This window comes from Rhodofomes roseus (assembly GCF_022264815.1).
Source record: "Rhodofomes roseus strain CIRM-BRFM 1785 chromosome Unknown C8Q71scaffold_18, whole genome shotgun sequence".
In the NCBI taxonomy this organism is placed as follows: Eukaryota; Fungi; Basidiomycota; class Agaricomycetes; order Polyporales; family Fomitopsidaceae; genus Rhodofomes; species Rhodofomes roseus.
In genome coordinates this window covers 594,754-619,852 of record NW_025952974.1, presented here as the reverse complement: position 1 = coordinate 619,852, position 25,099 = coordinate 594,754, and the positions used below count along the sequence as shown (strand labels likewise).

The following is a 25,099-nucleotide window of genomic DNA, read 5'->3' as shown; positions in this document are numbered from 1 at the left end:
AGGAGGTCGGGCGCTTGGCGTAGCGTCGAGCAGAACGTCGCACCGCGAGCGAAGCTATGGATAGATTTGCCCCGGAAAAGATGGTGCAGCATCGTCTGGTGCTTGCGGATGCTCTGGTCGTGCGTTTGTACGGCGCAGGCGACGCGCTGGGACGGGAGGGGGAGAAAGCAAGTCGAGGGCGCGACTGCGAGAGGCGAGGTTGCTCGATAAATGCGCGAGACTGAGCGAGAAAAAAGAAAAACGCACGCTGGGAAGCCGGAACACACGAGATATGGGGCATGGGCGGTGTCTATCGACGCGTCTCGGACAGGTGCATCAGCGGAGGGCAGGCACAGGGGGCGGGACGAGGAGGCGGCGGCGGCGGAACGGGAGGACAGCACGAATAGCGGGCCCTGCGAGTCGGAGGTCGAGACTGGCGGGATGGTAGCAAGAGGACAGACGGAGGCGACGACGCGCGGGCAAAAGTAGGCGTCGAGCGCAGCGCGCGATCGACGGGACGCGGCAGCCGCCGGGCGATCGGATTCGTTGCCCGCCTCGATGCAGTCAAGCGCAGGCTCTCTGAGGTGTGCCAGGCACTGCGCGGTAAGTCCCTCATGCGGTCCGGCGTACTTATGCAGACTGAGCATGCGCAGTTTCTACTACGCACAACAGCGCCGCAGTCTAGTCTCGGGGCTCGTGTATGTACGCAGTCGACGCGGCTGGGCGCTCCAAGGTCCACACGAATATATAGTGTGATATGCAGTGCCCCCCTCAGATCCCCAGTCCACCATGTCCTACCAAAACCCCCACGCTGCTTCTTCGGACGTCGAGAAGGGGGCGTCCACCGCGCCCAGCGTGCCCGCACTCGTGCCGTGCCCGGACTACCAGGCGACGTACACAGTCGCGGGATCTGCGCTCCCGGAGAGGCAGGCGCGCCGGCGAGCAAGGTTCAGGGCGTTGAAGAGATTCTTGCACGCGTTCGTCTTCACATGCCTCTTCATATACGTTGCGCACCGGGTTGCGCCTCGTCTGGTGAGCAGTACCATTTCATGCTGACCTGCATCAGAACCCTGACATACCTCCTCATGCAGTCACGCTTCCTAGGAGAGCACGTCAACGGCTACGGCATGCATCAGAACCCAGCCCACGTCCCTGAAGATTGCACGCTTGCTGAGTGGGAGTTCGACCCGGAGGGCGTGCTCCCCGTGAACCACTTCGAGCACGTCGCGGAGACATCCTTCGAGCTCCCTCTCGGCTCCGAGGAGCTGTTCTTCGTGTCCCATGGCTCGTCTAACATGGCAAACGGCGTCATCGAGATCTCGAACAGCGGCGAGCCTGGCGCGGATAGCGTGAAGGTCGACGTACTGGGCTACTTCAATAGCCAGCATCATTTCGAGGAGCTTACCAAGGTCTGCCAATTGCGTCCTGACGACGGAAAGGACGGCGTAGGAATCTTCGTAAGTACTCGATGCCCAGCGCACTGAAGCGTAGTCTGAGTCGGCTTATCATACAGGCTCCTCGTCAATGGAACGGTCATGACCACCGCCACAGGATGCAGTTCAGGATCCACGTCCGACTTCCGCCTTCGTCCGACGGCTCCGTGGTGACTGTCAACAAGTTGAGCACTGAGCTCCCGACCTTCGTGCACCATGTCGGGGACCTCAAGGACACGATTCACTTCAAGGAGCTGTCCCTGTCGACGAGGAACACGCCCGTCCACGTTCACGTACGTCCTTAGCGTGCCTTACTTGAACCAATCCCTGACCGCACCACAGTCTATCGTAGCAGATGCAGCTTCGGTTCGCTCGACCAACGGCATCATCGATGGCCACTTCAACACCTCGCACACCCTCGACCTGCAGACCTCCAACGGGCCGATCAGCGTCGTCCTCGGCCTGTTCAACGACAACGCCGGCGAGGTGACCAAGGCGCGGCTGCAGACCACCAACGGGTAAGCCTCTCACGCCGTATCCGCTGCCGCACACCCACTGACACCACACGCCCCAGCCCGATCAACACGAACGTGAGCCTGTTCTCCACGACGTCCTCCGGCACGGGCGGGCTCTTCGACGTCGATACACACAGCAGTAACAGCCCGGTGCGGGTCGTGCTCCCGTACGCGCCCGCGGAGCACGTCCTCACGCTCGCCGCGCGGACGAGCAACTCGCCGGTCGACCTCGTCCTGCACCCCGCGTTCGAAGGCAGCTTCGCGCTGCACGGCTCGCGCTGGATCTCGCCGCAGGTGCGCGTCGACGACGGCGCGGCGGACCCCGCCGGCCGCGGGCGCAGACGCCAGGTGCAGATCAACAGGATCAGCGGCGCGGATGTGAGCGGGTCCGTGGCGTGGCTGCCCGCGAAGCAGAGGGAGTACGGCCGCGTGGTGGCGTCGACCTCGAATATGGGCGTTGCTTTGTACCTGTAGGTTGGTGAGTCGCGCTGGAGAAGGTGTTTCTATGGCCAACGATTACGTTGGTGTCGTTTGTTCCGGCTTTTGTACAGGTAGGCGAGGGTTACAGTGTAGGACGATAGTCATTATTTTCTTTTAACTGGAATACGACGCGGTGACACTTGGGGGTTACGCATGCTGATAGTGTATGCAAACCCTGTCTCACACTGTTCCAAACCGACGAAGTTGTGCAGCACAATCGTTCTTTGTTAGTGAACTAACGACCACGGTTGCTCGCTCGTCCGAGGTTGAGCGCTCAGTGCGTGCTCGTGCGATGTTGTTGCGGACTCATCACTTTCGTGACAGCAACGTCAGGTTTTCGCGAGACCCCGCGTGCTGATCCTTGAGCGGGGCCGAATGGGTGTGCGCGAATCCGCCAATATACTGATGGGCGGGACTCTGAGCACAGCGTCGACATCATATTAAGAAAACTGCAGCGACTCACCCTACAGCTTCAAGGTCTTCGCGAAGGCCTCGCTGCGCAGGTACTCATCAATCCGTTCTCCCTCCTCTTCATCGATCTCGATCAGCCCCTCTCCCTCACCACTTTCCGCATCCTCTGAGTCTTCTTCATCGACCTCCACCGACCGCGATCCTTGATCACTTCCTGCAACCCCTGAGCCTTCTTCGTCACCCACGACGCGCCACCACTGTGCCTGTCCACGGAAGCTCGACCCTCCAGGTGCTGCGTCGTTCTCGACCATGTACCCGCTCGACACGGCAACATAGCGGAGGGACGGGATCGCTTTCGCAATCACCTGGGGCGCCTCGTTCTGTATGTCTTCCCAATGGTCGCTCACAAGCTCATCCTCATCATCGACCATTGATTCGAACTCCTCCGCGTCGATGACTCTGTCAATCTGGTCAACGAGCCTGAGGCGGATGCAGAGGAGATCGCTGTCGGAGAATAGAGGGAGACATTGGTCCTGCGGTGGTACTCATGCATCAAACGGACGGAAAAGGATGACTTGGGGTAAGCGGACATACCAACCACACTTGCGCATCCGAGTCCCCGGACACGTCGTCATGCATGAGGACATCGAGGTAACGTAGCCGGGCGTCTGCGTGCTTGGACAGTGTTGCGAGCTCCGTCCACAGTGTCGTGTCACCATAGTGAAATTGCATAGACAGCACGACGGGGAGGGTCATGCGCACCGTGAGGGTAATGGTGTCGTAAATTTGCGATTTTTCGCAGTTCCAGTTCACTTTGTTGTAGATGTCCAAGACGCGCAGGTGGCAAGCAACATGGACATCATCTGTGAACTCTGCAGTGCGGGTGTAATGGTAATCGTCGCCGTAGGTTGTCCCACTGCCATCGTCGTCTGCCTGCCAGAATGCCACTTGGAGGTACCCGAGGTTTGGGCACAATGGGGCAAGTGCAACCGGGTCCATGTTCTTTAGACTTAAACTACGAGCGCGGTTCCATCGATAGGCGTGTGGTTGTGGAAGCGGTACCTCCTCCTCCTCGTCGCATATAAGCTGGAAGTTGTGTAACGTGATCGCCGACGCGTTCCGCAGGATTTCGAGCCCAGCAAGAGTTGCAGGCTGTACTTCAGCACGAGGATTTGGTATTGAGTGCAGCGACAGCGCCTGGAGACGGACTACACTCGGTTTGCAGGTCAACCTCTCACAGAGTGCCATACCCCGCGTGGCGACGCAGTCCAGCTCGAGCTCGCGCAAGCCACGCACCGACGCGATTGCATCGCCCAATACGCCCCCGCCTTCCGTCGCAAGCTGCCCCTCTAGTTCGGACACGACAAGCGCCCATAGGTTTCGTGCCCTCACGAGGACGGTAGCAAGCGGGGAGTAGACGTCGGCGGACTCAGGCTCGTGATACCAAGGGGATAGTGAGCATAGGATGGTGAGCTTGTGCAAGTACTGTATACGCTGCCTGTCGTCCTCTTCGAGCACATAGTTGTGGAATTCGAGATTGTTGACTGGCGCTTTGAGGCGTAGGGAGGAGAGAAGGCGCCGCCGGGCGACGGGGCTAACGGTGCGAGAAGTCAGGGCGAGGTTTTTCATATCTCTGCGCGAGATGAGCGCGATGACCAGGGCGAGAACATCGTCGTTCAACGATTGGAAGCCGACAACCATCGCCGTTTATACAAACTGCGGCAGCCATTCAAGTTGGCGTGAGCGTGGTCAGATATGAGTGTCTCTTTTCATGCGAACTGGCACTGTGAGACACACCTGGTCCATATGTATCAGTACCGGTTTTTTTGATTCTTCAGCCTGGTAGCTAAATGATCTGTTGATACGGGTCCCCTTCCTGTCCATCGGCAGTGCGAAGACTACGAGCTCACTCATACCTTTGTCTTGCTGTCCCAGTGCTTGTAGTGCAGTAGAAACACTTCTACGACCGTAACGTGAGTGTTGGGCGGGTTGTTGAGGAGATGGAGCAGGTGAAAGATGTGGCACCGTCGAACGAGCATGACTACTAACCAGGTTCAAGCACTGTTCAAGCCACCTTCGGCAGTCGCAGCTTAGCTTTCACCACCACCTGCATAGCTCGGCTTCAGTGCTCTCTATGCTCTCTATGATCTATTTGACACACTTGGTCAACATATATTGCAATCAGACTCTGTAGTTTGTCGCGAAGGCGCGAGCATGTCAGGAAGGTTCAGCGGCAGTGCTGTCGGAGGCTAATTCCGTGCCTGCGTCCTCTCCCTCTCAAAGAGGTCTTTTTTAGGGTCTACCTACGGGAGACAAGGTTAGCTTCGACGAGGATCAGCATGTCGATCCAGAAGTTCTTTAGCAAGGTACGCTGTGTCTCCTGTCGTGTATGCTGCATGTATGAACGCAGAGGCATCGGCCCAGGCTGCTAAACCGGAAGATCGACGCGGACGGCTGAGGAAGATAGCCGAGGAGACTTTGGACGCTATTGAGGAGGGAACTTACACTCTGAATGGGAAGAAACACGACCTACGCACGTCTGTGGCCCTCGCCAAGAAGAAGACACAGTACTACGCTCCTGATTCACTCCTCTCCGGCTGGTCTGCCGCGCGATCTTCTAGACCAGAGCGGTCTGCTGATACGGATCTGTCTGTCCTCGAGGTCTCCACGCTGGAGGGAGCCCGCCTGTTGTCTGCCGTCCAGCAAGCAGGCCAGACGGGTGCCCCACCGTCGAGGGTGGGCATCCTGAACTTTGCGTCAGCGACGAAACCAGGAGGCGGCTTCAAGAACGGCGCGCAGGCGCAGGAGGAATCCATCGCACGCTCGTCCACGCTCTATCCCACTCTCACTACCAGTCTCTCGCAGACGTTCTACTCGGTGCACGAGAAGGACCGGAAAGACGGATTCTACACGCATGCGATGATATACTCGCCGGGCGTCATCGTCTTCCGGGACGACGACGGGGGCTGGATCGAGCCCCTCGACGTCGACGTGCTCACGAGCGCAGCCGTCAACGCGGGCGTCGTGCGGCAGAGACTACACGACCGTCTGGATGACGCTGCGGTAGAGGGCAAGGTCGAAACGGTCATGCGCGAGCGGATGGCGCGGATCTTGTATCTGTTCGAGAAGCAGGGCGTGAAGAGCTTGGTGCTGGGCAGCTTTGGGACGGGCGTGTTCAGGAATAACGTCAACCTCGTGGCGAACGTATGGGCGGATCTGCTCGTGGAGCCTGGGGCGAGGTTCAAGTCGACCTTCGACCATGTCGTCTTCGCTATCCTTGGGAAGGCGACGTTCGAGGAGTTTGAGCGAGTACTCGAGCAGCGAAAGCCTGCAAGCGCGTCCACATAGCGGGATTCGTGCGGACTACGGGTGTGGTGGAAGATGAAGGGTGTTTGCTTGGATTTGTGCGTCGTTTGTCCCTGTACCTCTAGTGTCCGCGCGACTGGCGGTTGGTATGCATGCATTGCAGCTGAGTGGGGCCATTGTCCAGGCTCTTCACACGAACTTGTGCTCTCATGCATGGTGATAACTGACGTGCCCTTCAGCCATGCCCACTTGCGAGTTCCCCTGATGTTACAGTGTCGAAGAAACTATATATCAAGTGGCTTTACGGCCCTGTGTGCGTGCGTCCCTGCAGACTTGAGTCAATGCCTGGGCTTCTGAACGCTTCCCGACGTATGCACTCCGAGGACACGATGTCCGTGTCAACTATCCCCATTGACGCTCCCCTTCTACCACTGTATCACGAAGAATTTTACTTTAATGATGGCAATCTGACATTGCTCGTGAGTTGCTATGCATCCACTCTCCTGCACCGTACTCATTCAAGGTTCGTTAGGTGGAGGATACGTTGTTCAGAGTGTTCCGTTCGTCATTTACGAGGCACTCCCCCATATGGAGGGAACTTCTCGAGCTTCCACAACCCGTCGGAGTGCCCATGGAAGGATCCGGGGACGAGCACCCCTTGGTCCTTTTCGGCATCTCGAGAGTCGATTTCGAACGCTTGTTGTGGATCATATACCCCGCGTAGGTCGTCATTTTCTGACAACGTTGTGAGGCTATTGATCACCCTGTTTTCATAGGGACTTCGGCGTCTGCAGGGCCCACACACAAGACGAGTGGACGTCCATCCTGCACCTATCCACGCGATGGGAGTTCAGCGACATCCGCGCCCTCGCCATCCACGAGCTCCAAAAGCTAGCCATCAACCCCATTGACAAGATCACCCTCTCGCGGAGATTCGACATATCTGGCCGATGGACGCTCGCAGCATATGCCGCCCTCTGCCAGCGCCCGGACGCACTCACCCTGGAGGAGGCTGCATGCCTCGGGCTCGAGACCATGGTGCGCGTCGCGCAGCTGCGGGAGCAGATCGACAGAGGGACGCCACTGCGACCAAAGCATCATTACCAAAACCCGACCAGCGCCGCTGGTAGCCGCCGGTCGGGAGTCGACCCTGCACCTCTGTCGTCACACCCCTCCCGCAAGCCCCGAGAGGCTGGGCAGCCGGTGAACGCGCGGCCTGGCAAGCCGTCGCTGACAGATCCCAAGAGGAACATACGGAGACCTGCGACCAAAATCGCGCCGGACGTGTATCGCATGGTTGCTGAAGCATTCGGCGTGGATGGAGCGGAGCAAACGGCCTGAGTCATACGCGCGCGGGCGCAACCCTAACTTTATGGTGTAAACGTATGCGCAGAGCGTGCCTAACTATTCGCCCGACTTCCCTGTCACTGTCCCATTCCTGTCATGTTGGTTCTCGTCTGATTATCGCCGAGGTGGCGTAGCGTTTCGCTGTCTGCCGGCGCCATGGGAAGGTGGCCAGTCGGTGAGCGTTCGTCCAATCTCCCCGCACTTTGCGAAATGCTCACGGCGACGATAAGCAAGCGCTCCATTCCCGTCGGCGATTTGGTGCTGGTTGCCGATAATATACGTGATGGCTGCCGTGAGGAACGGCCACGGCGAATGTCAATATGAGTATGAATGTCGGCGTGCATTGCACACAGTGGCGTCACCAATACATGTGCAACCGTCACATACCCTACTGATATGCACTACCTCCTTGATGTGCATCGTTTTCTTACAGACGCGTCAGGCCTGTCTGCACAGAGCAATCGTTAAGCAAAAAATACATCGTTTCTTCTGCCGATTCTCCTTATTGATCAACGGTTTAATCTGGTGCGTAATATCCTTCCAACTTTCCACGTGCAGTGATGCATCACTTGTATGCAGGAATAACCGTGCTCCTGGTCCTGAGTCTAAGTGACCCTCTCCAAATTAGCTCAGTGACACACTGATGGTACTCGATAGGACGGAGTCATGTTTCGGCGAGCTCTAAGATACTCTCGATTTCACGGAAGCCTTCTGTCGATTCGCCGACAGAACAACCCAACCCGTGGGATAGCCCTCGCATGTGGCCGCTGTATGCCCGCTATATTCCTGTCACTGCTCGCTGTACGACACGGGCCTCGAGCTCTGGCTGACCTTCAGGCTTCAAGTTGCTGTGATCCCCGCCCTCTGGTCCGTCGGCAAGCACGTCATTTCGGGAGCGTCCAAGGCGTTCGTACCCTGATCACGGTCCCCGGGCGTACCGCCGCTGAGTGGTGCCGATGTGAACAGAAGCCGGAAAGCACGATCCTATCGGACAAGCATGCATGCGCCGCTCCAGTTGCCTGTGTCCGGCTGCTAGTTGACGTCTAACAAACTCCCTTTTCGTCTTTTAGACTCACCATAGCCTCCGTGAAACCCACAGCGATTTCCATATATGGTCAAGGTAGGTTTGCTTAAGCTCAAGCGCACTCTGCTAGCTATGAACGGGTGCGTAGCTAACTATGTTACAATATATGTTGCAGTGCCAGTGACTGTTCAGCGAGTGTCGTCTGTAAGGGGAAGTTATGCCCGGCCCAAGAATTTGCTTGTGGTCCCACCTCGGATTTCGTACTTATACATCGATAGCGGCTCCGTACCTTCGTATCTCGTCTGCTCTTCATTCCCCTTCGAAGACTTCCCCTGAGCCTGTCAACACTATGGGCGCTACTGCGAGCTCGGCGTCTCCACAACGGCACTTGGTTTTCTTCGTCTACGAAGCATGGGGTAAGCACATCGCTGTTGCTGTTCGTTGTTGGGAGTATGTCACTGATAACTCGTTCATCATCGCAGGCCACATGCGCTCTTGGTGCAACTTCGCGGCTCGGGTCGTGAAAATGCGGCCCAACATTCTGATCACGCTGTTTACCACGCCCACATTCTATGACAGGGTGCAGACGGAGTTAAGGAGGAACTTTACGGATCAGGATTCTAGCCTTTTGAGTCACATCCGGTGCGTCTGCGTTTGCATTCATCGAGATATCCGAACGGCGTTCCGACGGCTGGTACAGAACGATAGCTCTGCCGCGTGACGATACCACCCCGCTGGACAGCAGCGTGCTTCTGAACGCCTTCGCCGATGCATACGAGAAGCTCGTCAACCTGCAGCCTGTGAGATGTGTGAAGACGGAAACGGACATTGAGAGTGTGTGCAGCCCGGACGCGGTCCTGGTAGATGTAAGTGCTATCACATAATATAGTCTCGCACTGTTGACGATGTTGTATAGTTCTTCGGCAGGGCTCCCATCGAGGCTGTCCGCAGGACTAGTAAGAAACCAGTCAAGGTCTTGTTCTGGTTTGCATGTTCAGCGACGTCGCTCTTCTGCGTCGGTGGCCCCGAGAGACAGGGCGGAAAGGGCAATCTTCGTGCGAGAAGCGAAGAAATCGCCAAACTGACAGGTGTCAGCGTTGAGGAGGCAGCAGGGCAGGTAGGTGGAGGACATGTGTACCAAGAATCCTCAATTGATGAATGAAGTAGATCACCTTGACGGGCAAAGGGTCTCTCATCCGCATGCCAGGTCTACCGCCGATGTATGACTATGAAGTTCAGCCGCAGCGCGTAAGCTTCTCTTGCACATGCGTGTGGATGCCCGCTACTCACCTCGACTGTGTAGCCCATTGCTCCGGCGGCACTGCTTGGTGGTGTGAATCTTAGGACCTACGAGTAAGCCGTCTGCCATGTGGGTGTACCTGGAACTGACTGGATGGTGCCCTGCAGTACTATGGCAGAATGCGATGGACTAGTGTTTGCGGGGCCGGAGTGCTACGAACCAGAGGCTATCGCAACCCTTAGGGATTGGCTGGCGGAGTCATCGCGGCCCGTCTATGCGTGTGGACCCCTCATTCCTTCTGGTGCCCAAGCGGCTGCTTTCGAGAAACTAGAGGGATCGGATGCTACTAAGGTAGAGAGCTTCCTGGATGCCAAAGTAGCCAGTCATGGCAAGCACACTGTTCTCTATGTAAGCCTCACAATCCCTTATGCAAGGGAGAAATTGATCGTTCGTACTTCCAGATATCCTTTGGAACGATATTCTTCCCGATGGAGCCTGAGAAACTTGCTGCCTTCCTCGAAATCGCCATGGAGAAGAAGATCCCCTTCGTAGGCGCCCTACCCAATACTTTACTAAATGCATGATTATTGATGATGTCTGCAGATACTGAATCATTCATCGCCTTACATCCCTCTACCCGACTTCGTTACGGACAAGCTGAGCAGCTATCCCGACTGCCTGGTGACCAAGTGGTGTCCTCAGCAGCTCGTTCTCAGCCACAGCGTACGGCTCGGCTCCATTGACCCACCATAGCATTTTTATGACCTATCCGATTTTCAGGCTACAGGTTTCTTCCTCACACATGCAGGTCACAATAGCGTGACAGAGGCCATGACAGAAGGAGTCCCATTGTGAGCTTGATTCTATCCGCGTCATTCACGAATCCGCTGATCGCCGGACGTATTCAACTATTCAGGATATGCTGGCCGTTCATATTGGACCAGGCGACCAACGCTGCTCGCATCAGCGACAGGCTTCAGAATGGCTACGAGTTGTTCCAGGTCCGTTCCGGGCCTGGCCTGCAACCAGCGTATCGTCTCGGAAAGGCACCGGAAGGCACATTAGAGGCGTTCTCCGCCGAGGCACAACAGGTGTTGTCGAAGGCGTTCGGAGAAGACGGCCAGCGCAGGCGGGCTAACGCCCAGCGGCTCAAGCAGCGGATCATGCAGGCTTGGGGCGAGAACGGCTCGTCGCAGAAAGCGATCGAGGATTTCCTGGCTTCAGTGGCCGGCGACGAGGCTCCTCGGGGCTTTTTCAGTTCCTTGTCTGCTTGGTTGTGATTGTCCTGTTTTCTTCCTGGTATGAGGGCTGTCTGTCTGGATGTGCGCGCGGGATGAATCTTGGTGTTTGTACGATAAGATGGTGACTGACAATGTCTGGAGCGTGCTTGTACCTGTACTCCTAGATAGGCTCGATATCATGCTCAAGGGATCCAACCGCAGCTTTCCGCCCCCGTGCACGGACTTCATGCTACTCAGGAAGACGAAGTGCGGTGAACATCTAGCCGGAAAGTACCGTATTTCCTTGGTCTGGGCTCGCTAACATGCTGCTCAAGCGGGAATGAAGAAACAGTTTGAAAGCGGACGGAGAGCCCTGGGACATCAGCCCCACGTATGCGCTAATAGTGCACTCGCCGCTAGGATCCCGAATACATTCAGAGACGGAGACGATCTGTTAACACTGTCAGCTGTCATCCGCTATGTACCAAGTGAATGGTTGGCCCAGAACATACTCCCATGCTATCAAGGGTGCTTGTGAACGCCGTCCGAAGCGAATGCAGCACTCCGTCCGATGTCAGACACTACTGGAGATACACCGCGCACGGAGGCTGGAATGTGTATCGCGCACTCGAACGTGTCTGATGAGCCAAATACATATGGAGATGATATTGGTATAATGTACAGGGTGATACACACAGAGCTTCCAGTAGGGCAGCGTTCCCGATAGCAAAGACATACCAAACGGAATAAATCATGTTAGATCCAACAACGCTGGCCCGTTCGAAGTCACCACAAGCGCGGAGCTGCTGAGATGTCTTCCCCCGCGCGGGGCAGCACTTCCTCCTTGCCACTCTACGTCCCAATCATCGTCCGACGTCTGCACACCTGCGTCCCGATGCCCCTCTTTCTCTCCGAGCGCGCTAGCCAGCTGGAGATACTGGTCATGGCGCTCTCGCACTCTTTCCCGCAGACCCTGCCGTGGCCGCACTTCCTCCTGATCATCCGAGGGCTCTCTCGGCCAGACCCCGGGACCGACCCACCCCACCGCCCCGATCATCCTGTTCCTGCCCACCCGTTCCTTCGACATCCGCCTGACGCGCCCCCTGCCGCTCGGGTCGCGCACGCCCGGCCCGAAGAGCACGTCCGGCAACGAGTTTGACGTGCGCAGCTGGAAGTCGCCCTCGAACGTGTGCGGCAGGCGCAGCGTCGCGCTGCCCTGAGACGTCTTCGCGCTCACGTGGACGTCTGCGTCGAGCGGGAGGTCGACTACGGCGAGTTCGAGCGCGGCGTTGGTCGTGCGTGCGATGACGCTAAACGTCCCCTCGCCGGAGGCGGGCTGCGCGTCGAGCAGGGTCACGGTTGAGTGGATCTCCCTGGCGAGCGGTGCTGTCAGCGATTGACTGTCTGTGGGACAAAGAGAGCACCCACCCGTTGGAAGACTTCAGTTTGAGCGTGCCATTGTTCGTGTCATCTGCGATGATAGTGATGTTCGCCTTGATAGGCTGGTTTGATGCTACAATCTCGAGATGGCTCGCCATGAAGTCACCAGCAACCTCGCCGTTGCTGGTGAGCAGCTCCGCAGTGTTTGCGTGTACAGACTGGGGGCGACGTTGAGCATCATAGCATGTCACGTCACTGATGATCACTTACATGTGCGTGGATCTTGCCGTTTGTCGATGCGAGCCTGAGGAAACCAAATACGACGTCATCATGCATATCGTCGAACGTTTGGGTGAAGCGTGGAAGGGTCGTTTCAAATGCAGGGAAATACAAGGGGTCCGAGTTCAAGGAGAGGGGTAGTTGGACTTTTATGGACCAAGTCATTTGCGCATAGGCTGACGTGTCATCCGGGGTCTACATAATACTGGTTGTCAACTGAGGTCCGGAATCATTCGAGAACAACGCACCAGCAGCGCGAGCCCCTGCTCCCCTTCCTTCCGCTGCATCCGGCAAATGGTGGCTCCGGCCAAGGTGTCTGGGGATGTCGTATGAACTTGGATGTCAATTTTGATAGTGTCGCGCAGCGTCCAGTCGGTGTCGTGCACTACATTTAGGTGACCTGAAGAGTAGCTGCCGCGAGCAAATAGATAGAAGGCGTCCGATGGCATAGGCATCTCGAGGGACATGGAACGAAGCCCTCCATCATGTGCAGCCCATCGAGACTGTCCCGTGCGGCACTCTATTATTCGGCCGTCTGCTGGGACCAGTCTTACAGGTCGCTTCATGTAACCAGGCTAGCAAGCGGGATCAGCATGGCAGAATGGAAACAGGGAGCTGAACGGATGATCACTTGGAAGCATATACTTCACAAGTCGAGGTGGTACGAAGGACAGCACCGTAGAGTGAAGATGTTTTATGATTATGGAGACTCACCACGCCGGTTCTCGCATTGACACGCGTCCAAAGCAATGTGCCTTGGGTAAGGGCAACAAGCAGAGCCCATATCAGAGCAGCGACAGCAAACGCCTTCATGAACCGCCTTCCAGCTGGTTCCCCCTTCTCAAATCGTCTCTCCGGGTCGAGCAGAGGATCGTAGGGCGCATATCGCGGGTCATGAACCGGAGCGATAACCTGAGACGGACCCGGATCGGGGGCGGTGTATGCAGGGGGAGGCCCGTCGTCCTGGGCGTGTTGAACCGCTGGAAGAGCCTGCTGGTCTTTCGAGGGCGAAGCCGGGTCCTCGTCGTCGATGATCATGACGTTGGTCTTGGAGGTTGAAGGCGACCTTCGAGGGCGTCTTGCCCCTGGGCTGCGTATGATAACGAGCAGCGATCTTCGGCGCTCTCATGCGAGCATATGGTGCGTGCCTGCGCAGCTGCGGCCTGCTCGAGTCAGCACCTGGTGACCGCTGAGCACGCACAGCGAGCCGTACATAACGATGAGTTCACGATACCGCTGAGCAAACGTTATCGTTGTGCGAATGTTGTGACGGTCGCAATCCGGGGATGTTCTGACCGCATGAGAGAAATCATAGAATATGAATGCCACATCCGGAGACGTGAGGAGAGCGAGACACAGCTGCTCATGATTGTGGAAGCACTACAGGAAGCAAAGTGGGATGTCAAACAGGGCTGAAGTCAAAGTTGCAAACAGGCGTACGTGACCGCGTTGCAGGTCGCGGCGGCGGGGCACGTTGTCTCGAGCAGCCACCCGCCAGAAGCCACATCCTCCTTACCTCTCTCCTACATCCTGTATAGCCATGGTATGTTTCTTCTAGTAGTCTCCGATGCAGGCGTTGATCCCATTCTGTCTAGTTACCTTTGTCCCTTCTGAATGCAGCACAAAATAAACCCATGGTAAGCGTCTGGCCATGGTATACAAACGCGACACTGAACCGCCAGGCGACGCCTAGTTAGTTGAGTTGAAGAACGGAGAGACGTTCAACGGGCATCTCGTCAACTGCGACAACTTCATGAACATCACACTGAGAGAGGTGTACCAGACGAGCGCGGATGGCGACAAGTTCTGGAAGCTGAAGGAGTGCTACATCCGGGGCAGCACAGTGCGTCTCATGCCGCTCTTACGCTTCGAGCGCACTCACGAACGCGTTGTCGTGCGGATGTGCAGATCAAGTACCTGCGGGTGCCGGACACGCTGTTGGACGCAGTGAAGGAAGAGCAGACCCGGGCAAGGGAGGCAGGCAGGAGTGCACGCGGAGCGCACGTCAGCGGCGCGGGCAACCGAGGTGCGTCGCAGTTGTCGCATTCAGCCGCTTCCACTGACATCCACGGCTGCCCCCAGGTCGTGGAATGCCGCAAAGAGGCCGGGGTGCAATGCGCGGAGGGCCAATACGCGGAGGTAGGGGCCGGGGTAGAGGCATGTAACGCGCGATGTACCACTACATATTCTCCGGGTGAGCTACTCATCTTCCACTATCGTCATCGACCTTCCCGCTCCTGCGCTCTGTATGCATCCATATCGCACTGCTATAGTACAGCCCATATCGCATGGTACATACGATCCTACAGTAAAATACAGGAAGCAACCTTGTGCCACAGGACATCGATATGCATCGACCTCGCCGGATAATCCAAGAGACATACAACAACAGAAGAGGCATAGAGGAGACAACACATATCAAGCATCATACACGATATCGCGGACGACCTCGAACACCAGTTCATCCCGCGATGCATGGCGCACCCATTGGCCCTGGCACACCAGCGAAATGGTCAGCATGTCGCACAAGTTGGGATTAGGGACCATGTATGCGTACCGTGTACAGCTCACGGCCAACACCGATCACTCGGATGCGGGACTTCTCGCGGAGCATCAGCGTTCTCGCATTTTCGAGCGCGAAGGGGATGGTGACCTGCTCGGTGCCGTAGCGGGACGGCACCCAGCTTGTGTGCAGGCGCAGCTCGCGCAGGTTGCGGCCGTTCACGGTCGCCGCTTCTACTTGCTTCTGCAAACCGAGGGCTGATCAACACAACCCGCGCGCTGCATTAGATGATGCACTCACGGCTTCCTGGCAAAAGGCGAGCGAGCACGACAATGTCTCCAGAGCGGGGAAGATCGTGCAGAGGCATTCCACGTCGTCGAGGGTCAACAGCGCAGATGACACGTTGAAGTGCGTCAGCGTCGTCCCGTGCGTCTTTGCCATGTCGAGCAGGAAACGGCGAGGCAGCGGCGCGTCGCCCTGCGTCGAGAATGCATTCAGGGTGAACGACTGCAAGGAGGGATGCGGGAGCAGCTGGAGGATCCAGGACCACAACTGCTGCGGGCCCTGGACGTCGATAGAGCTCGTGCGCACGGTAAGCTCGCGGAGGCGCGCGGTGGGCTCGGCAGGCCAGTGCGAGAGGCCGGAGCCGAAGTACTCCGTGTCGAGGGACTCGAGCTTGGGGAGGGTGCGGAGGATCTCGAGGATCGCGCTCGTCGGGGCGCCCTTGAGGCGGAGCGAGCGGAGGTGCGTGAGGTGCGAGAAGACGGAGATGAGGATCGACGCGGGGACGCCGGCGGAACGCTGCATGGAAAGCTGGGAGTGAGATCGGTGATGGGTGATGTGACTCGAGACGACACCGACTCCTAGCTCTAGGTGGGTCAGCGTCGAACCTAGATGCTCCGACCACCCCTGCAGGACCCGCGGCGGCCCCTCCATCACCCACAGCGCGACCTTCGTCAGCCCCCGGAACTCTTGCAGCTTGTCCCACACTTCTTCGCCGAGGCTTAGGTACGTACGAATAGTGAGCTGCTTCAGCTTGAGGGTCTGGAGGATGTTCAGGAATGCGAGGAGCACTTCGTCGTTGTGCGATGCGTCGGGGCTCTGGTCGCTCCAGCTGAAGCTCTGGATGTTCGTGCATAACTTCACTGCCTGCTGGCAGTCGTGCAACAGCTCCGGCTTGCTGAAGCCAATCGCGCCTGCGCACCGATTCAGCATCTCTCGACGGGCGTGCGCTGCAGCTCACCTGTCTCTCTAACATGGCGCACGTATTTTGCGTACTCGGGCTTCTTCAGCAGTGTGCCCGCGGGGTGGCAGACCACCGGTCGCTGTGCAGTGACGCATACGTATCAACGAATAGCAGATGCTGCGGCAATACGCACTCCGAGCCGTGTCTTCCTCACGCGCGAGTCGAGCGTCCGGTACAGGAGCGGCGTCGCCGCCGCATGGAACGTGCTGCACAGCTGCGCGCAGACGTGCAGGTCGCGCCGATCGACGAGGTGCTCGAATATCAGCGGCAGGATGTCGAGGGGAATCTTCCGCGGGTTGAACGCGAGCTCTACCATGTCCGCCGTCATCTCGCGCGGCGACCCAACGTCGCTGGTACTGCTCGTGCGCGCGCGTTTCATCGGAAGTTCTATATAGTGTGGGGTCAGTTCTGAGGTTCTGCGGTGGTACGTAAACCAAGTGTAACTGTGCGTTCGCTGACGGAAACGCCGAGGTATGCGCGCACTGGGCTTCGCGGGGTGCGTACGCATGTTGTCTGGTTCTAGAGCGCTGCAATGCGGAGGCAACGTTCAAAGGTCCGTGCGCCAGCCGCGCAAAGGGCGGTCGATACACGAGCGATGACGTAGACCGACTGATCAGGAGCGCGCTACGAAGTTCGACGTGTACAAGACGCTGCAGGAAGGCGTGGTATGGTCAATGCCGACATTCCGTGACGGCATCCTAGAACGAGGGTACTCGTCGTGTGGAAAGGGCGCGCATTAAGGTTATCGACATGATGCCGAGCTTCGACCACTAGACACACTGCGGGCACGTAGCCTGGCACCAGCCCTCCTGCGTCATGGAATGCAGTAGTGCAATTGGCCGCTAGCAGATAAAGGTAAGAGACTCGGCGACAAGGCCACACTCATGCACGAGAAGGTGATGGCCCTCCGCCAAGACCTCCTGTCATTAGACGGCTCGTACACGATGTGACGATGTCATTGGCCATAATCGAGAACCCGATGATGCCACTGTGGCCGACGACTGTCACACAAGAATTGAACCCTCGGGCATCATCCTCGAACTTTGTAGACTGGGGTTCTGAAGCAAACAGACAGACAAGCTCCGGGCGCCAGTGATACATTCGCGCTTCGGTGTCGATAGTCAGGCGTCGCCCCAATTGCGCCGCAGCAAGAGTCGTTGCCATTGTGGATCAAGGTGATCCGGTGCAATTCGTCTCCTAACGCTGTGGTATGCAGTGAAGCGGGAAGGCTCGTTCGGGCTAGCTGGCGCAAACGATTTGGCCTAGCCATCACCAGCCAACTACAACACAACACAATCGCGCTTTCACATCGCTTGGCGGCCGCTGTGTGTGCCCCGCGGGCCGCGAGCATGCAGTTCCATAACGCATCGCAGGCAACCGCTAGCAGCACGATGAGAGCCTCAATACGGTATAACGCAGACCGAGCAGCGGGGGCACAAAGAGGGGAGGCGAAAAGGCGTCGACGCCACGCGCTGTGTCACGAACGTCGCGCAAACGATGGCCAGCCGGTATACCGCAGATACCTGACGGCTTCGGCGCTGCATAGGGCGACCTACATTGCCGTAGGCAACCTTGATATGAAAACGCCAGGCTTTAGAAGGCACGAGCAGTCTCCCATCCCTGTAGCATGTCGCCTTGTGCCGTGGATACTTGAGTGTACATGGGCAGGCGACTGGCTGCGATGAAGATCGCTTGGCTGCGGCCTGCTCGAGTACGGAGCTTTCACCTCGCTGCACGTCTGGTGCGCTACACAAAGAGTGGTTCCTTGTTGCCGAACGACGAATGAAACGCATAGAAGTCAATATGGACTTGTCTTAAGCCTGCAATGCGCAGCGCAGACCGTTGCGCCGGCTTGAAACATCCCAGGGCGATTGCACAGCAAGAAAATAGAACCAGAAGGGAACATTCACTCGCCTGGCATTTTCAACAGAATAATTGAAGACCGCGCGTACGTTTGCAATCCGATATGAAGCGTCTACAAGCAGTGTAGAAATATTCTAGGAAATTGTCAACAATACGACGGTACGCGCTGCTGTCGGTACTGACCAAAACGGGTGCTCTATATACTCAGTCCGGCGATTGCGCAGACATTGTAGGAGTTCATGGAGGAGCAGAGACAAGCTGTGTGAGGGGTCGAGGCCATCACCGAACCCGAGTGCATAGCGTGAGTCTGTGAGGGCCTCGAATCGCGCCGTTAGCGGCCAACGCTCGCTCAGCATGCCCCCACATCCAAATAAGGCAAGTCAAGATAAACAGTCAGACCGTCACATGCTACGGCTCTGGGCCCATATCTCCGTGAACTTTGCAAAGTCAAGCCATACTTCCAAAGGTCTAGGCAGAGAGCTATTCTCACCATGTTCTATCTCGTTGGATTGGGTCTGTGCGATGAAAAAGACGTCACAGTGCGAGGCTTGGAGGTAGACAATTTTTTTTGACACGAAAGGTCGACTCGTACTGAAATGGCATGCTTAGGTGGTCAAACGTTCTTCGAGAGTATATCTCGAGGCGTACACCAGTATATTGATGGTGCAGAAGGAACGATTGGTAAGTGCAGCCAACCATCTAGAAATACCGTATGACAATTATGTGCGTAAGGAAGCATTTTACGGCAAAGAACTGATCCTCGCCGATCGCGACATGGTCGAGACCGAAAGCGACGCAATTCTACGAGACGCAGACAAGGAAGACGTATCCTTGCTCGTCGTCGGCGATCCCTTTGGGTAGCCAAACATCCTCAACTGTTGGTTGGGTTCTGACCGTAAATAGGGCCACTACGCACACCGACATCATCATCCGAGCGCGCTCGCTCAAAATACCGACGCGCGTGATACACAACGCGTCGATCATGAACGCTGTAGGGGCTTGCGGTCTGCAGCTGTACAACTTTGGGCAGACCGTGTCCCTCGTATTCTTCACCGAGACATGGAAGCCGGACAGTTTCTACGACCGCATCAAGGAAAATATGGGTCTGGGCATGCACACTCTCGTGCTGCTCGACATCAAGATAAAGGAACAGAGCGAAGAGAACCTAGCCAGGTAAGCTTCCGCAGAGTTTCTCCGCCTAACCGCTCAATGCCTGCATGCAGGGGACGCAAGATCTACGAGCCACCGAGATACATGTCCATCCCTCAAGCCGTCTCACAAATCACTGAGATTGAATCGCTCCGCGGAGAGGGTATACTTCGGCCAGAAGCAACACTCGCCATCGCGCTATCGAGAGTCGGCGGAGAAGACCATCAGCGCATCGTCTGCGGAACGCTCGAGGAGCTTCTCGCGCAGCCGGCGGAGGTCTTCGGGGAGCCGCTGCACAGCTTGGTCATTGTCGGGAAGCGGCTGCACCATCTGGAGGTCGAGTACGCGGAGGAGTATGCGGTCAGCAAGGAGACATGGAGGAGTGTCGCACAGTCTGTCTACGGATGTGCGCTTGATCAGTGATTATGGTCGACCCGTATTTGGATGTCCTGTGCGACGAACCGCCATCCGGCGACAAACATGATCAGAAGGTAGGCGAATCCTTCACTGAGCACGGATGCAGAGATGTGGCATAGCCCCATCCTTCGGACGTGATTCAGAAGCCCGTCAACGAGGCTTAGACATCGCACAGTACACGTTAAAGTTGTACACCTCCGGCCGTTCCTGGAATCGGAACCCATCCCGCTCAGGACAGCACAGCGCGACGAGGACGCCATTTCTCTCCATCGCTGCTGCCATGTGACCGCGTGGGTCCACTGGGTGAGACAGCTTCGTCACGCCCGCGGGCACGTCGACGAACTGGGCGTCCATTCCGCCTTCCGACGAAACTATCGTGACCACCGCTGGGGCAACGGCGAAGATGACTATCCAGATCATGTCGTCGGTCTAGAACCGGATCATCACTGTGTGTTCGTTGCGAGGCAGAGGTAGGGGGTCACGTACGAGCTCCCAATTTCGTGGCCGCGGAACGGGGTCGTTCGTCACAGCGTCCTTGAGATGTGGCCGTGCCCACATGTAGATGGTGTCCACCTCGATGGCAGGATACACGCCCTCTTTGAACGCACGGGCGTAGTACTTGTTGAGGTGCAGCCACGGCTCGTGCGGGAAGCCGTCGACCCATGCTTGCGAGTTGGGCTGCGCTCCTTTGATGGGCCCTACGTAGTGCGACTCGCCATAGTCTGCGCACTGCGTCAGGGGAGATGAGATAGAAGGAAGAGAGGCCCAGACCGTTGAAAGACACAATCTGCACAATGTCGATCTGGTCACGCATGGCGATGAGCTGCTCCCACCTCCGGACGAACAACCAGTCGTCTCCGCGATATATCCACTTATTCATCCGTTCGGTGTGAGCCTACCGAACCAGAGGACATGCACGCACGTTCTTGTTCCACGAGTCAGGCCCATAATGCTGCTAGTCGTTAGGAATCGGGGAGTTCGTGAAGTCTAGGCCACGACGTACCGTGAAGAACCACGGCGAAACCGCGGCCATGAACGTTCGCCCTCCGAGGCGCTTGAGATGGGCAAGGTCGCCGTCTAGCTTTGGCATATGAATCTCATGGCGAGATGATCGAGGAGTCAAATGCATAGGCCAGCCTCCGTTCCACTAGTAGCAATATGAGTTGATATCTCCCCTGGTCGTCGTAGGAGATGCAACTGACGTTGAAGATACCGTCCAGGGAAGATATAGCCCCGTACCGTGCCGGGTCGATGAAGAAGGCCGGGACAAAATGTATCTGTCTCACTTGAGAATGGAGATGATCCCATGTGAGCTCACGTACTTCACCGGCTGTGGGTTCTAGGCTTTCCCTGACGAACGACCAGGCTCTGTCCAAGTCTTCTTGACCGAATAAGCTGTTCTCCCCGGAGAACGTCGATAAGAGCACCTTTCCATGATACCGCAGCTGACTTGGGTGGTCGGAAAAACGCGAAACATAGTCGCGGATCAGGTGGGCGTCATCGGCGGTTGCACCAGAGATGGAGCTGAGCGCAGTCGTGAATGATACTGGGTACGCAGGACAGAAACGATAACACGGACGTCATATCGAGACTGAGGAAGAGCTTGAAGGGGCGCAATATACTGGCTTGAGTTGTCGCTTCATAGCAGTCTGCAACGCGCGATATCTGCCAGTCTTCCTTCCCGATGTTGAGGGCAAAACCGTCGCTACAGAGAGTACAGGGCTGAATCAACAGCGTCGGTGCTGTGAAGCAGGCGACTCACACACCGTTGCGACCAGCGAGCGTGATGTCCTCGATCCAGTCGTGTACGGTATACGGCTGTGTAATAATTCAAGTTGGCTGCTATGTCGTTCCGTCTACATGCCGGCCACAAACGTATGTGTTTCCGACCATGAAACTAGACCCCACGCAGTCGATTTGAGTTAGTTACAATGGAGAGATTGTGTGGGATACGCACTGTGCGACCACTAGTTTCTCTCGTGTAGCCGTCATGGTCAAGTTGGCAAGGTTTTCGTTCAGCTTCCGGTGAAGCTGAATCTGAACAACGCCACGCGTTACTATGAGAACGCGTCACCGCATCTGAGATCAAGATCTGCGCAAGGACGATGATGAGCGCTTATTCCTAACCGACCGTTTGGAAGGTCCGATCGTCGATTTGGCTCAGATATTGTGTAACACGCGGAGACGAGCAAAAGAGACACGCTTCGGGAGAAAAGAAACATAATGATTCAAGAGAACATTACGGATATATGGAGGTGTGGTACATCTAACGCCAGCACGGTATTTCTCGAGACCCACTCTGGACCGCAGACTCTGTACGTGAAGTGGGTGCGCACATGGGGCTCGAAGTCGCCCTTCCGCCGCGTTGAAAACGGGTGGTCAATCGAGCCACCCGAGACGCGCATCGACGCGTGCGTAAGGTACAAAGCCGACTTGTTTGTTCCGCCGTGAGTTCCGGCTGAAGCATGAGAGGGATCGGTGGCTGCGGTGCTGGTACAGGCGCGTCCGTGGCATATGGAGCTTCTGCTTTCCCTCGGCAGCCGCTTTGAGGACCAGTCAGAGGTGGTGGATCTACCGTCGGCGGCAGTGGGTGATGACATCACAGGCGAGTGAGTATTGGGCAAGCGGCCCAACCGTGCAGTCCATGCCAATGGGAGGTCGTCCTCAAACTGGTAGGCCACTCGAGAGTGCTGTCGGCCCCTGCGCCGCGCCAGAGCTGCAACCGTGGCGTTGTTGTCGCTTCCGTCGGGCGACCACCAGGTAGCAGATATCCTCCAGCCAGGATACGGCCATCGGACCAACCAATTTGAGGGTCGTCGACGACCCATGTGCGAACGGCGGGATGGTCGGTTCTTGACGATGTGGCCCGATGGCCGCGAACGCAGACGGGATATGCAGCCTGCGCAGGAGCAGCCTTGCAAGCCGGTTGAGCGCCCGTAAGCTTGCGCCGTCGCACTCTACAACGTACGACCGCCTGTCGATGATCTTGTACACGACAATGGATAGATGATTCTCGCCTGTGAACGCCTCCGGCCTCTCTCTGCTTTGCCCGACTTGTCCTGTGGACTGGTTCCGACGCCGGCTAGTGTCCCGGAGATGGCCATACGCGCCCAAAATGCATCGCTCCAGATACCGGCACGCCCGTAGGTACAGATCGGCAGCCCTCGGCCCGGCCCCAGAAGGTTGAGGAGAAGCGCAAGCGAGCTACGAGCATCCGAGACCTGTTTCGCAAGAGCAACAAGTTCATCGGCACGGATGTGAGAAGTCAGACGCGCGAGGACGGGAGCACGGACAGCAAAGTGGTCAACAAATTGGCCCACCAAGCCTACACCACCGCCAGGATGAAGGGTGCCCACGAGCTGCTGGCGCTCATCTGGAAGTAAGGATTTACTTCGCCGAGATGGCCTCATGAGCCTGCTGCAGCAGACTGATTTTGCGAATGGAACGATGCCCTGGGGGGCCACCACAATCAGTATGAGAATGTCTTCAGGTTGAAAGATGACAAGGGACTCACCCATCCGCCCCCGGTATACCATCCGTCCCGTCCTCCCGTGATTCACGACGTGACATCGTGTGAGACCGGTCGAAACCGAGCAAAGTCGGGCCCGACGGGGTGTTGAAATACGCGCCGCGATAATAGGCGTATGCGTCGGCAGTGATCGCAGTCTCAGAGTTCAGCTCGGCCGCTTCCCTAGCACCAACGTGTGTCAACACGCGACCACCGGCTATAGCTGGTCTACCAGCCGTGCGGTCCAGGCTCCAGAGCGGGCGCTGTCACGGTCCCGATGGACGGTTTTGAGCGATCCGAGCAGAGTCCACTCCACGTCGCCCGGGGAGCCTGTCGACGAGAGTCTCTAGGACGCGCTGGGTCTTCCTATAGACGGCGGATGGCGGGAGGGTGAGCAGCGCGGCGACAAACCAACACTGCAGAGCACTTACCGATTCCCGTCTGCGCATGCGGCAAGCGCAGCAATAGCCCCGGAAGCGCGTCTTGACACGGGGCGTCCTGCAGGCCACACACAGCCTGGCCTCGTTCCAGCTTGCACGAGGGAAGATAACGAGCGCTGCGAGACGACTAGCTTGGCCTGCTGGGAAGTCACAGACCGCGCGCCTTCACTCCTCGTCGACCGTCTTCGCCACGCGCGCCGCCGCCTGGTGTCGAAGACCTGCGGCTTGGATAGCGGACGGTCGAGCCTAGGTCCCTCATGGACTTGGACGCCCCGGTCGGCGAGCACCTCTGGGCTTACATTGTCTGCCGCCAGTCTTCCTGATGGCGGGATAACGAGTCAGAGCTCGCGCGGAGCAGGTCGTGGTTGTTCGCGGTTGGCTGCGAATGCTGGATGGTCTGTACACTGCGCAGGTGGTTAGCAAGGGGTGGTAATCGACATAGACGGGACGAGACATACTAGGTGGGTATATGCGTGGTGCATACGTCGAGCGTCGCTGGGACGCCGTCGTCGGCGAGGATGGTAGGTGTGCATTGTGATTGATACACGGAGGACTCGCGCTGTGGGGAGTGAGGGTGATGGTCTCTACCTGAGTTTTCGCGTCGCTTTTATACGTGCGCGGGCGGCGGTGGCCGGCCCTTGGAAACCAGGCCGAAAGGCGATACAACGCCGGATTGGGCAGGTCCTTGTGGCCCAGCCGTGGTCAAAGCGATCAGGGGATGCGCGAGTGGCCAGTGGCGCGTTAGCCGAGCCATTTGTCTCCTAGAAATGGCATGTGGTCGGTGCCATTGTAGGCACCTCTGGGAATGTTCTTTCTGGATCGCTGGATAATTTAGGAGCCTTACGCGTGTCAGCTCGCCCCTACAACAACTTCACAGGTCTATAGCATCGAAATCCGTTTATTGAAGGTGAAGTCAGCGACCCTGGTGATCGCGCAGAAAATTGATTGGCCATTGCGGGGACAGGGATGAGTTCAGTGCGCATTCTTAGGCGGCGAATGACCCCTTGATCAGCGGGGCATTTCTGTCGGAAGCGACTTGACTTGAAGCAACTCACCAACATGGTTTAGCAGCATCCCGGCCACGTTCTGAAAAAGTAATCTGCCGGCCACGGTAGTCATGGCCACATATGTTCCTGGATATAATACGGTCTGTGCCACTCAGGGGTGCGACACAAACCGTCCACCTCCAGTATAGTGCTCATCTTGCACATCGCACGCAGACGCCGTGCATCACGGTGTTGGTGCGGAAATGATGCAGCGAAACAAACACGGTTGAGTGTTGGGTAGACATCGTATTCACAGAGTTTCTGGTGGAGAATATATGCAGAATAGGCATAAGTCACAATGGATGGATGGCGG

The 25,099-nt window shown here is 57.1% G+C and overlaps 13 protein-coding genes across 13 annotated transcripts; 7 read left to right on the top strand and 6 right to left on the bottom strand.

The window, feature by feature from the left end:
- Positions 1-1,106: 1,106 nt before the first annotated feature.
- On the top strand, positions 1,107-2,401 carry C8Q71DRAFT_712707 (uncharacterized protein; the record flags this gene model as incomplete). The annotated part of the gene is made up of 4 exons (XM_047920869.1): positions 1,107-1,436; positions 1,493-1,705; positions 1,755-1,930; positions 1,987-2,401. 4 exons carry the CDS (start codon positions 1,107-1,109, stop codon positions 2,399-2,401), a joined length of 1,134 nt encoding a protein of 377 aa, XP_047776311.1.
- A 23-nt stretch (positions 2,402-2,424) lies between these two features.
- Positions 2,425-4,868, bottom strand: C8Q71DRAFT_774035 (uncharacterized protein). Its single transcript, XM_047924489.1, has 5 exons — positions 4,735-4,868; positions 4,616-4,673; positions 3,413-4,534; positions 2,871-3,351; positions 2,425-2,809 (listed from the first exon to the last, which is right to left on the bottom strand). The coding sequence occupies exons 3-4, from the start codon at positions 4,517-4,519 to the stop codon at positions 2,872-2,874; spliced, it is 1,587 nt and encodes a 528-aa protein (XP_047776310.1). The 5' UTR covers positions 4,520-4,534; positions 4,616-4,673; positions 4,735-4,868; the 3' UTR covers positions 2,425-2,809; position 2,871.
- An 8-nt stretch (positions 4,869-4,876) lies between these two features.
- On the top strand, positions 4,877-6,280 carry C8Q71DRAFT_189605 (uncharacterized protein). The gene is made up of 2 exons (XM_047916863.1): positions 4,877-5,184; positions 5,243-6,280. The coding sequence occupies exons 1-2, from the start codon at positions 5,158-5,160 to the stop codon at positions 6,164-6,166; spliced, it is 951 nt and encodes a 316-aa protein (XP_047776309.1). The 5' UTR covers positions 4,877-5,157; the 3' UTR covers positions 6,167-6,280.
- A 233-nt stretch (positions 6,281-6,513) lies between these two features.
- Positions 6,514-7,465, top strand: C8Q71DRAFT_712734 (uncharacterized protein; the record flags this gene model as incomplete). The annotated part of the gene is made up of 3 exons (XM_047920872.1): positions 6,514-6,603; positions 6,657-6,844; positions 6,901-7,465. 3 exons carry the CDS (start codon positions 6,514-6,516, stop codon positions 7,463-7,465), a joined length of 843 nt encoding a protein of 280 aa, XP_047776308.1.
- A 122-nt stretch (positions 7,466-7,587) lies between these two features.
- On the top strand, positions 7,588-8,359 carry C8Q71DRAFT_189536 (uncharacterized protein). Its single transcript, XM_047916862.1, has 3 exons — positions 7,588-7,646; positions 7,702-7,996; positions 8,051-8,359. Exons 1-3 carry the CDS (start codon positions 7,628-7,630, stop codon positions 8,082-8,084), a joined length of 348 nt encoding a protein of 115 aa, XP_047776307.1. The 5' UTR covers positions 7,588-7,627; the 3' UTR covers positions 8,085-8,359.
- A 485-nt stretch (positions 8,360-8,844) lies between these two features.
- C8Q71DRAFT_860354 (uncharacterized protein) lies at positions 8,845-11,015 on the top strand (the record flags this gene model as incomplete). Its single annotated transcript, XM_047927787.1, has 11 exons — positions 8,845-8,911; positions 8,978-9,137; positions 9,196-9,361; positions 9,412-9,612; positions 9,663-9,743; positions 9,799-9,848; positions 9,903-10,143; positions 10,197-10,283; positions 10,339-10,458; positions 10,516-10,586; positions 10,652-11,015. The coding sequence occupies 11 exons, from the start codon at positions 8,845-8,847 to the stop codon at positions 11,013-11,015; spliced, it is 1,608 nt and encodes a 535-aa protein (XP_047776306.1).
- Positions 11,016-11,706: 691 nt separating this feature from the next.
- C8Q71DRAFT_712854 (uncharacterized protein) lies at positions 11,707-13,652 on the bottom strand (the record flags this gene model as incomplete). The annotated part of the gene is made up of 5 exons (XM_047920881.1): positions 11,707-12,328; positions 12,384-12,553; positions 12,606-12,809; positions 12,863-13,152; positions 13,280-13,652. 5 exons carry the CDS (start codon positions 13,650-13,652, stop codon positions 11,707-11,709), a joined length of 1,659 nt encoding a protein of 552 aa, XP_047776305.1.
- A 502-nt stretch (positions 13,653-14,154) lies between these two features.
- Positions 14,155-14,779, top strand: C8Q71DRAFT_798252 (uncharacterized protein; the record flags this gene model as incomplete). The annotated part of the gene is made up of 5 exons (XM_047925805.1): positions 14,155-14,157; positions 14,210-14,251; positions 14,308-14,457; positions 14,523-14,640; positions 14,697-14,779. 5 exons carry the CDS (start codon positions 14,155-14,157, stop codon positions 14,777-14,779), a joined length of 396 nt encoding a protein of 131 aa, XP_047776304.1.
- Positions 14,780-15,032: 253 nt separating this feature from the next.
- Positions 15,033-16,742, bottom strand: C8Q71DRAFT_860351 (uncharacterized protein; the record flags this gene model as incomplete). The annotated part of the gene is made up of 5 exons (XM_047927786.1): positions 15,033-15,107; positions 15,172-15,360; positions 15,418-16,313; positions 16,361-16,442; positions 16,497-16,742. 5 exons carry the CDS (start codon positions 16,740-16,742, stop codon positions 15,033-15,035), a joined length of 1,488 nt encoding a protein of 495 aa, XP_047776303.1.
- Positions 16,743-18,657: 1,915 nt separating this feature from the next.
- On the top strand, positions 18,658-19,867 carry C8Q71DRAFT_774015 (Diphthine synthase). The gene is made up of 5 exons (XM_047924488.1): positions 18,658-18,780; positions 18,836-18,907; positions 18,959-19,083; positions 19,130-19,399; positions 19,450-19,867. Exons 1-5 carry the CDS (start codon positions 18,718-18,720, stop codon positions 19,796-19,798), a joined length of 879 nt encoding a protein of 292 aa, XP_047776302.1. The 5' UTR covers positions 18,658-18,717; the 3' UTR covers positions 19,799-19,867.
- On the bottom strand, positions 19,868-21,887 carry C8Q71DRAFT_774008 (glycoside hydrolase family 71 protein). The gene is made up of 11 exons (XM_047924487.1): positions 21,750-21,887; positions 21,668-21,689; positions 21,555-21,610; positions 21,372-21,497; positions 21,115-21,316; positions 20,995-21,069; positions 20,796-20,939; positions 20,715-20,744; positions 20,564-20,663; positions 20,279-20,514; positions 19,868-20,221 (listed from the first exon to the last, which is right to left on the bottom strand). Exons 1-11 carry the CDS (start codon positions 21,782-21,784, stop codon positions 19,943-19,945), a joined length of 1,305 nt encoding a protein of 434 aa, XP_047776301.1. The 5' UTR covers positions 21,785-21,887; the 3' UTR covers positions 19,868-19,942.
- Positions 21,888-22,004: 117 nt separating this feature from the next.
- Positions 22,005-22,901, bottom strand: C8Q71DRAFT_773996 (uncharacterized protein). The gene has a single exon (XM_047924486.1). It carries the CDS (start codon positions 22,618-22,620, stop codon positions 22,021-22,023), a length of 600 nt encoding a protein of 199 aa, XP_047776300.1. The 5' UTR covers positions 22,621-22,901; the 3' UTR covers positions 22,005-22,020.
- On the bottom strand, positions 22,748-24,494 carry C8Q71DRAFT_875416 (uncharacterized protein; the record flags this gene model as incomplete). Its single annotated transcript, XM_047928385.1, has 5 exons — positions 22,748-23,244; positions 23,307-23,483; positions 24,040-24,144; positions 24,199-24,299; positions 24,354-24,494. 5 exons carry the CDS (start codon positions 24,492-24,494, stop codon positions 23,199-23,201), a joined length of 570 nt encoding a protein of 189 aa, XP_047776299.1. The 3' UTR covers positions 22,748-23,198.
- Positions 24,495-25,099: the final 605 nt, after the last annotated feature.

Excerpts from the sequence above, each read along its gene's own strand:
- C8Q71DRAFT_774035 (XM_047924489.1), bottom strand. The coding sequence starts at position 4,519 with ATGGTTGTCGGCTTCCAATCGTTGAACGACGATGTTCTCGCCCTGGTC. Across the intron at positions 3,352-3,412 it reads CGGATGCGCAAGTGTGGTTG|GACCAATGTCTCCCTCTATT; the intron begins GTATGTCCGCTT and ends GTACCACCGCAG.
- C8Q71DRAFT_189605 (XM_047916863.1), top strand. The coding sequence starts at position 5,158 with ATGTCGATCCAGAAGTTCTTTAGCAAG. Across the intron at positions 5,185-5,242 it reads TCCAGAAGTTCTTTAGCAAG|GCTGCTAAACCGGAAGATCG; the intron begins GTACGCTGTGTC and ends GCATCGGCCCAG.
- C8Q71DRAFT_189536 (XM_047916862.1), top strand. Across the intron at positions 7,997-8,050 it reads TTGATCAACGGTTTAATCTG|GAATAACCGTGCTCCTGGTC; the intron begins GTGCGTAATATC and ends ACTTGTATGCAG.
- C8Q71DRAFT_774015 (XM_047924488.1), top strand. The coding sequence starts at position 18,718 with ATGTTCTATCTCGTTGGATTGGGTCTGTGCGATGAAAAAGACGTCACA. Across the intron at positions 18,908-18,958 it reads TGGTGCAGAAGGAACGATTG|GAAGCATTTTACGGCAAAGA; the intron begins GTAAGTGCAGCC and ends TATGTGCGTAAG. Across the intron at positions 19,084-19,129 it reads GTCGTCGGCGATCCCTTTGG|GGCCACTACGCACACCGACA; the intron begins GTAGCCAAACAT and ends GACCGTAAATAG.
- C8Q71DRAFT_774008 (XM_047924487.1), bottom strand. The coding sequence starts at position 21,784 with ATGACGGCTACACGAGAGAAACTAGTGGTCGCACA. Across the intron at positions 21,317-21,371 it reads TTCCTCAGTCTCGATATGAC|CTCCATCTCTGGTGCAACCG; the intron begins GTCCGTGTTATC and ends GACTGCGCTCAG. Across the intron at positions 20,940-20,994 it reads CCCTGGACGGTATCTTCAAC|TGGAACGGAGGCTGGCCTAT; the intron begins GTCAGTTGCATC and ends TATTGCTACTAG.
- C8Q71DRAFT_773996 (XM_047924486.1), bottom strand. The coding sequence starts at position 22,620 with ATGGGTCGTCGACGACCCTCAAATTGGTTGGTCCGATGGCCGTATCCT.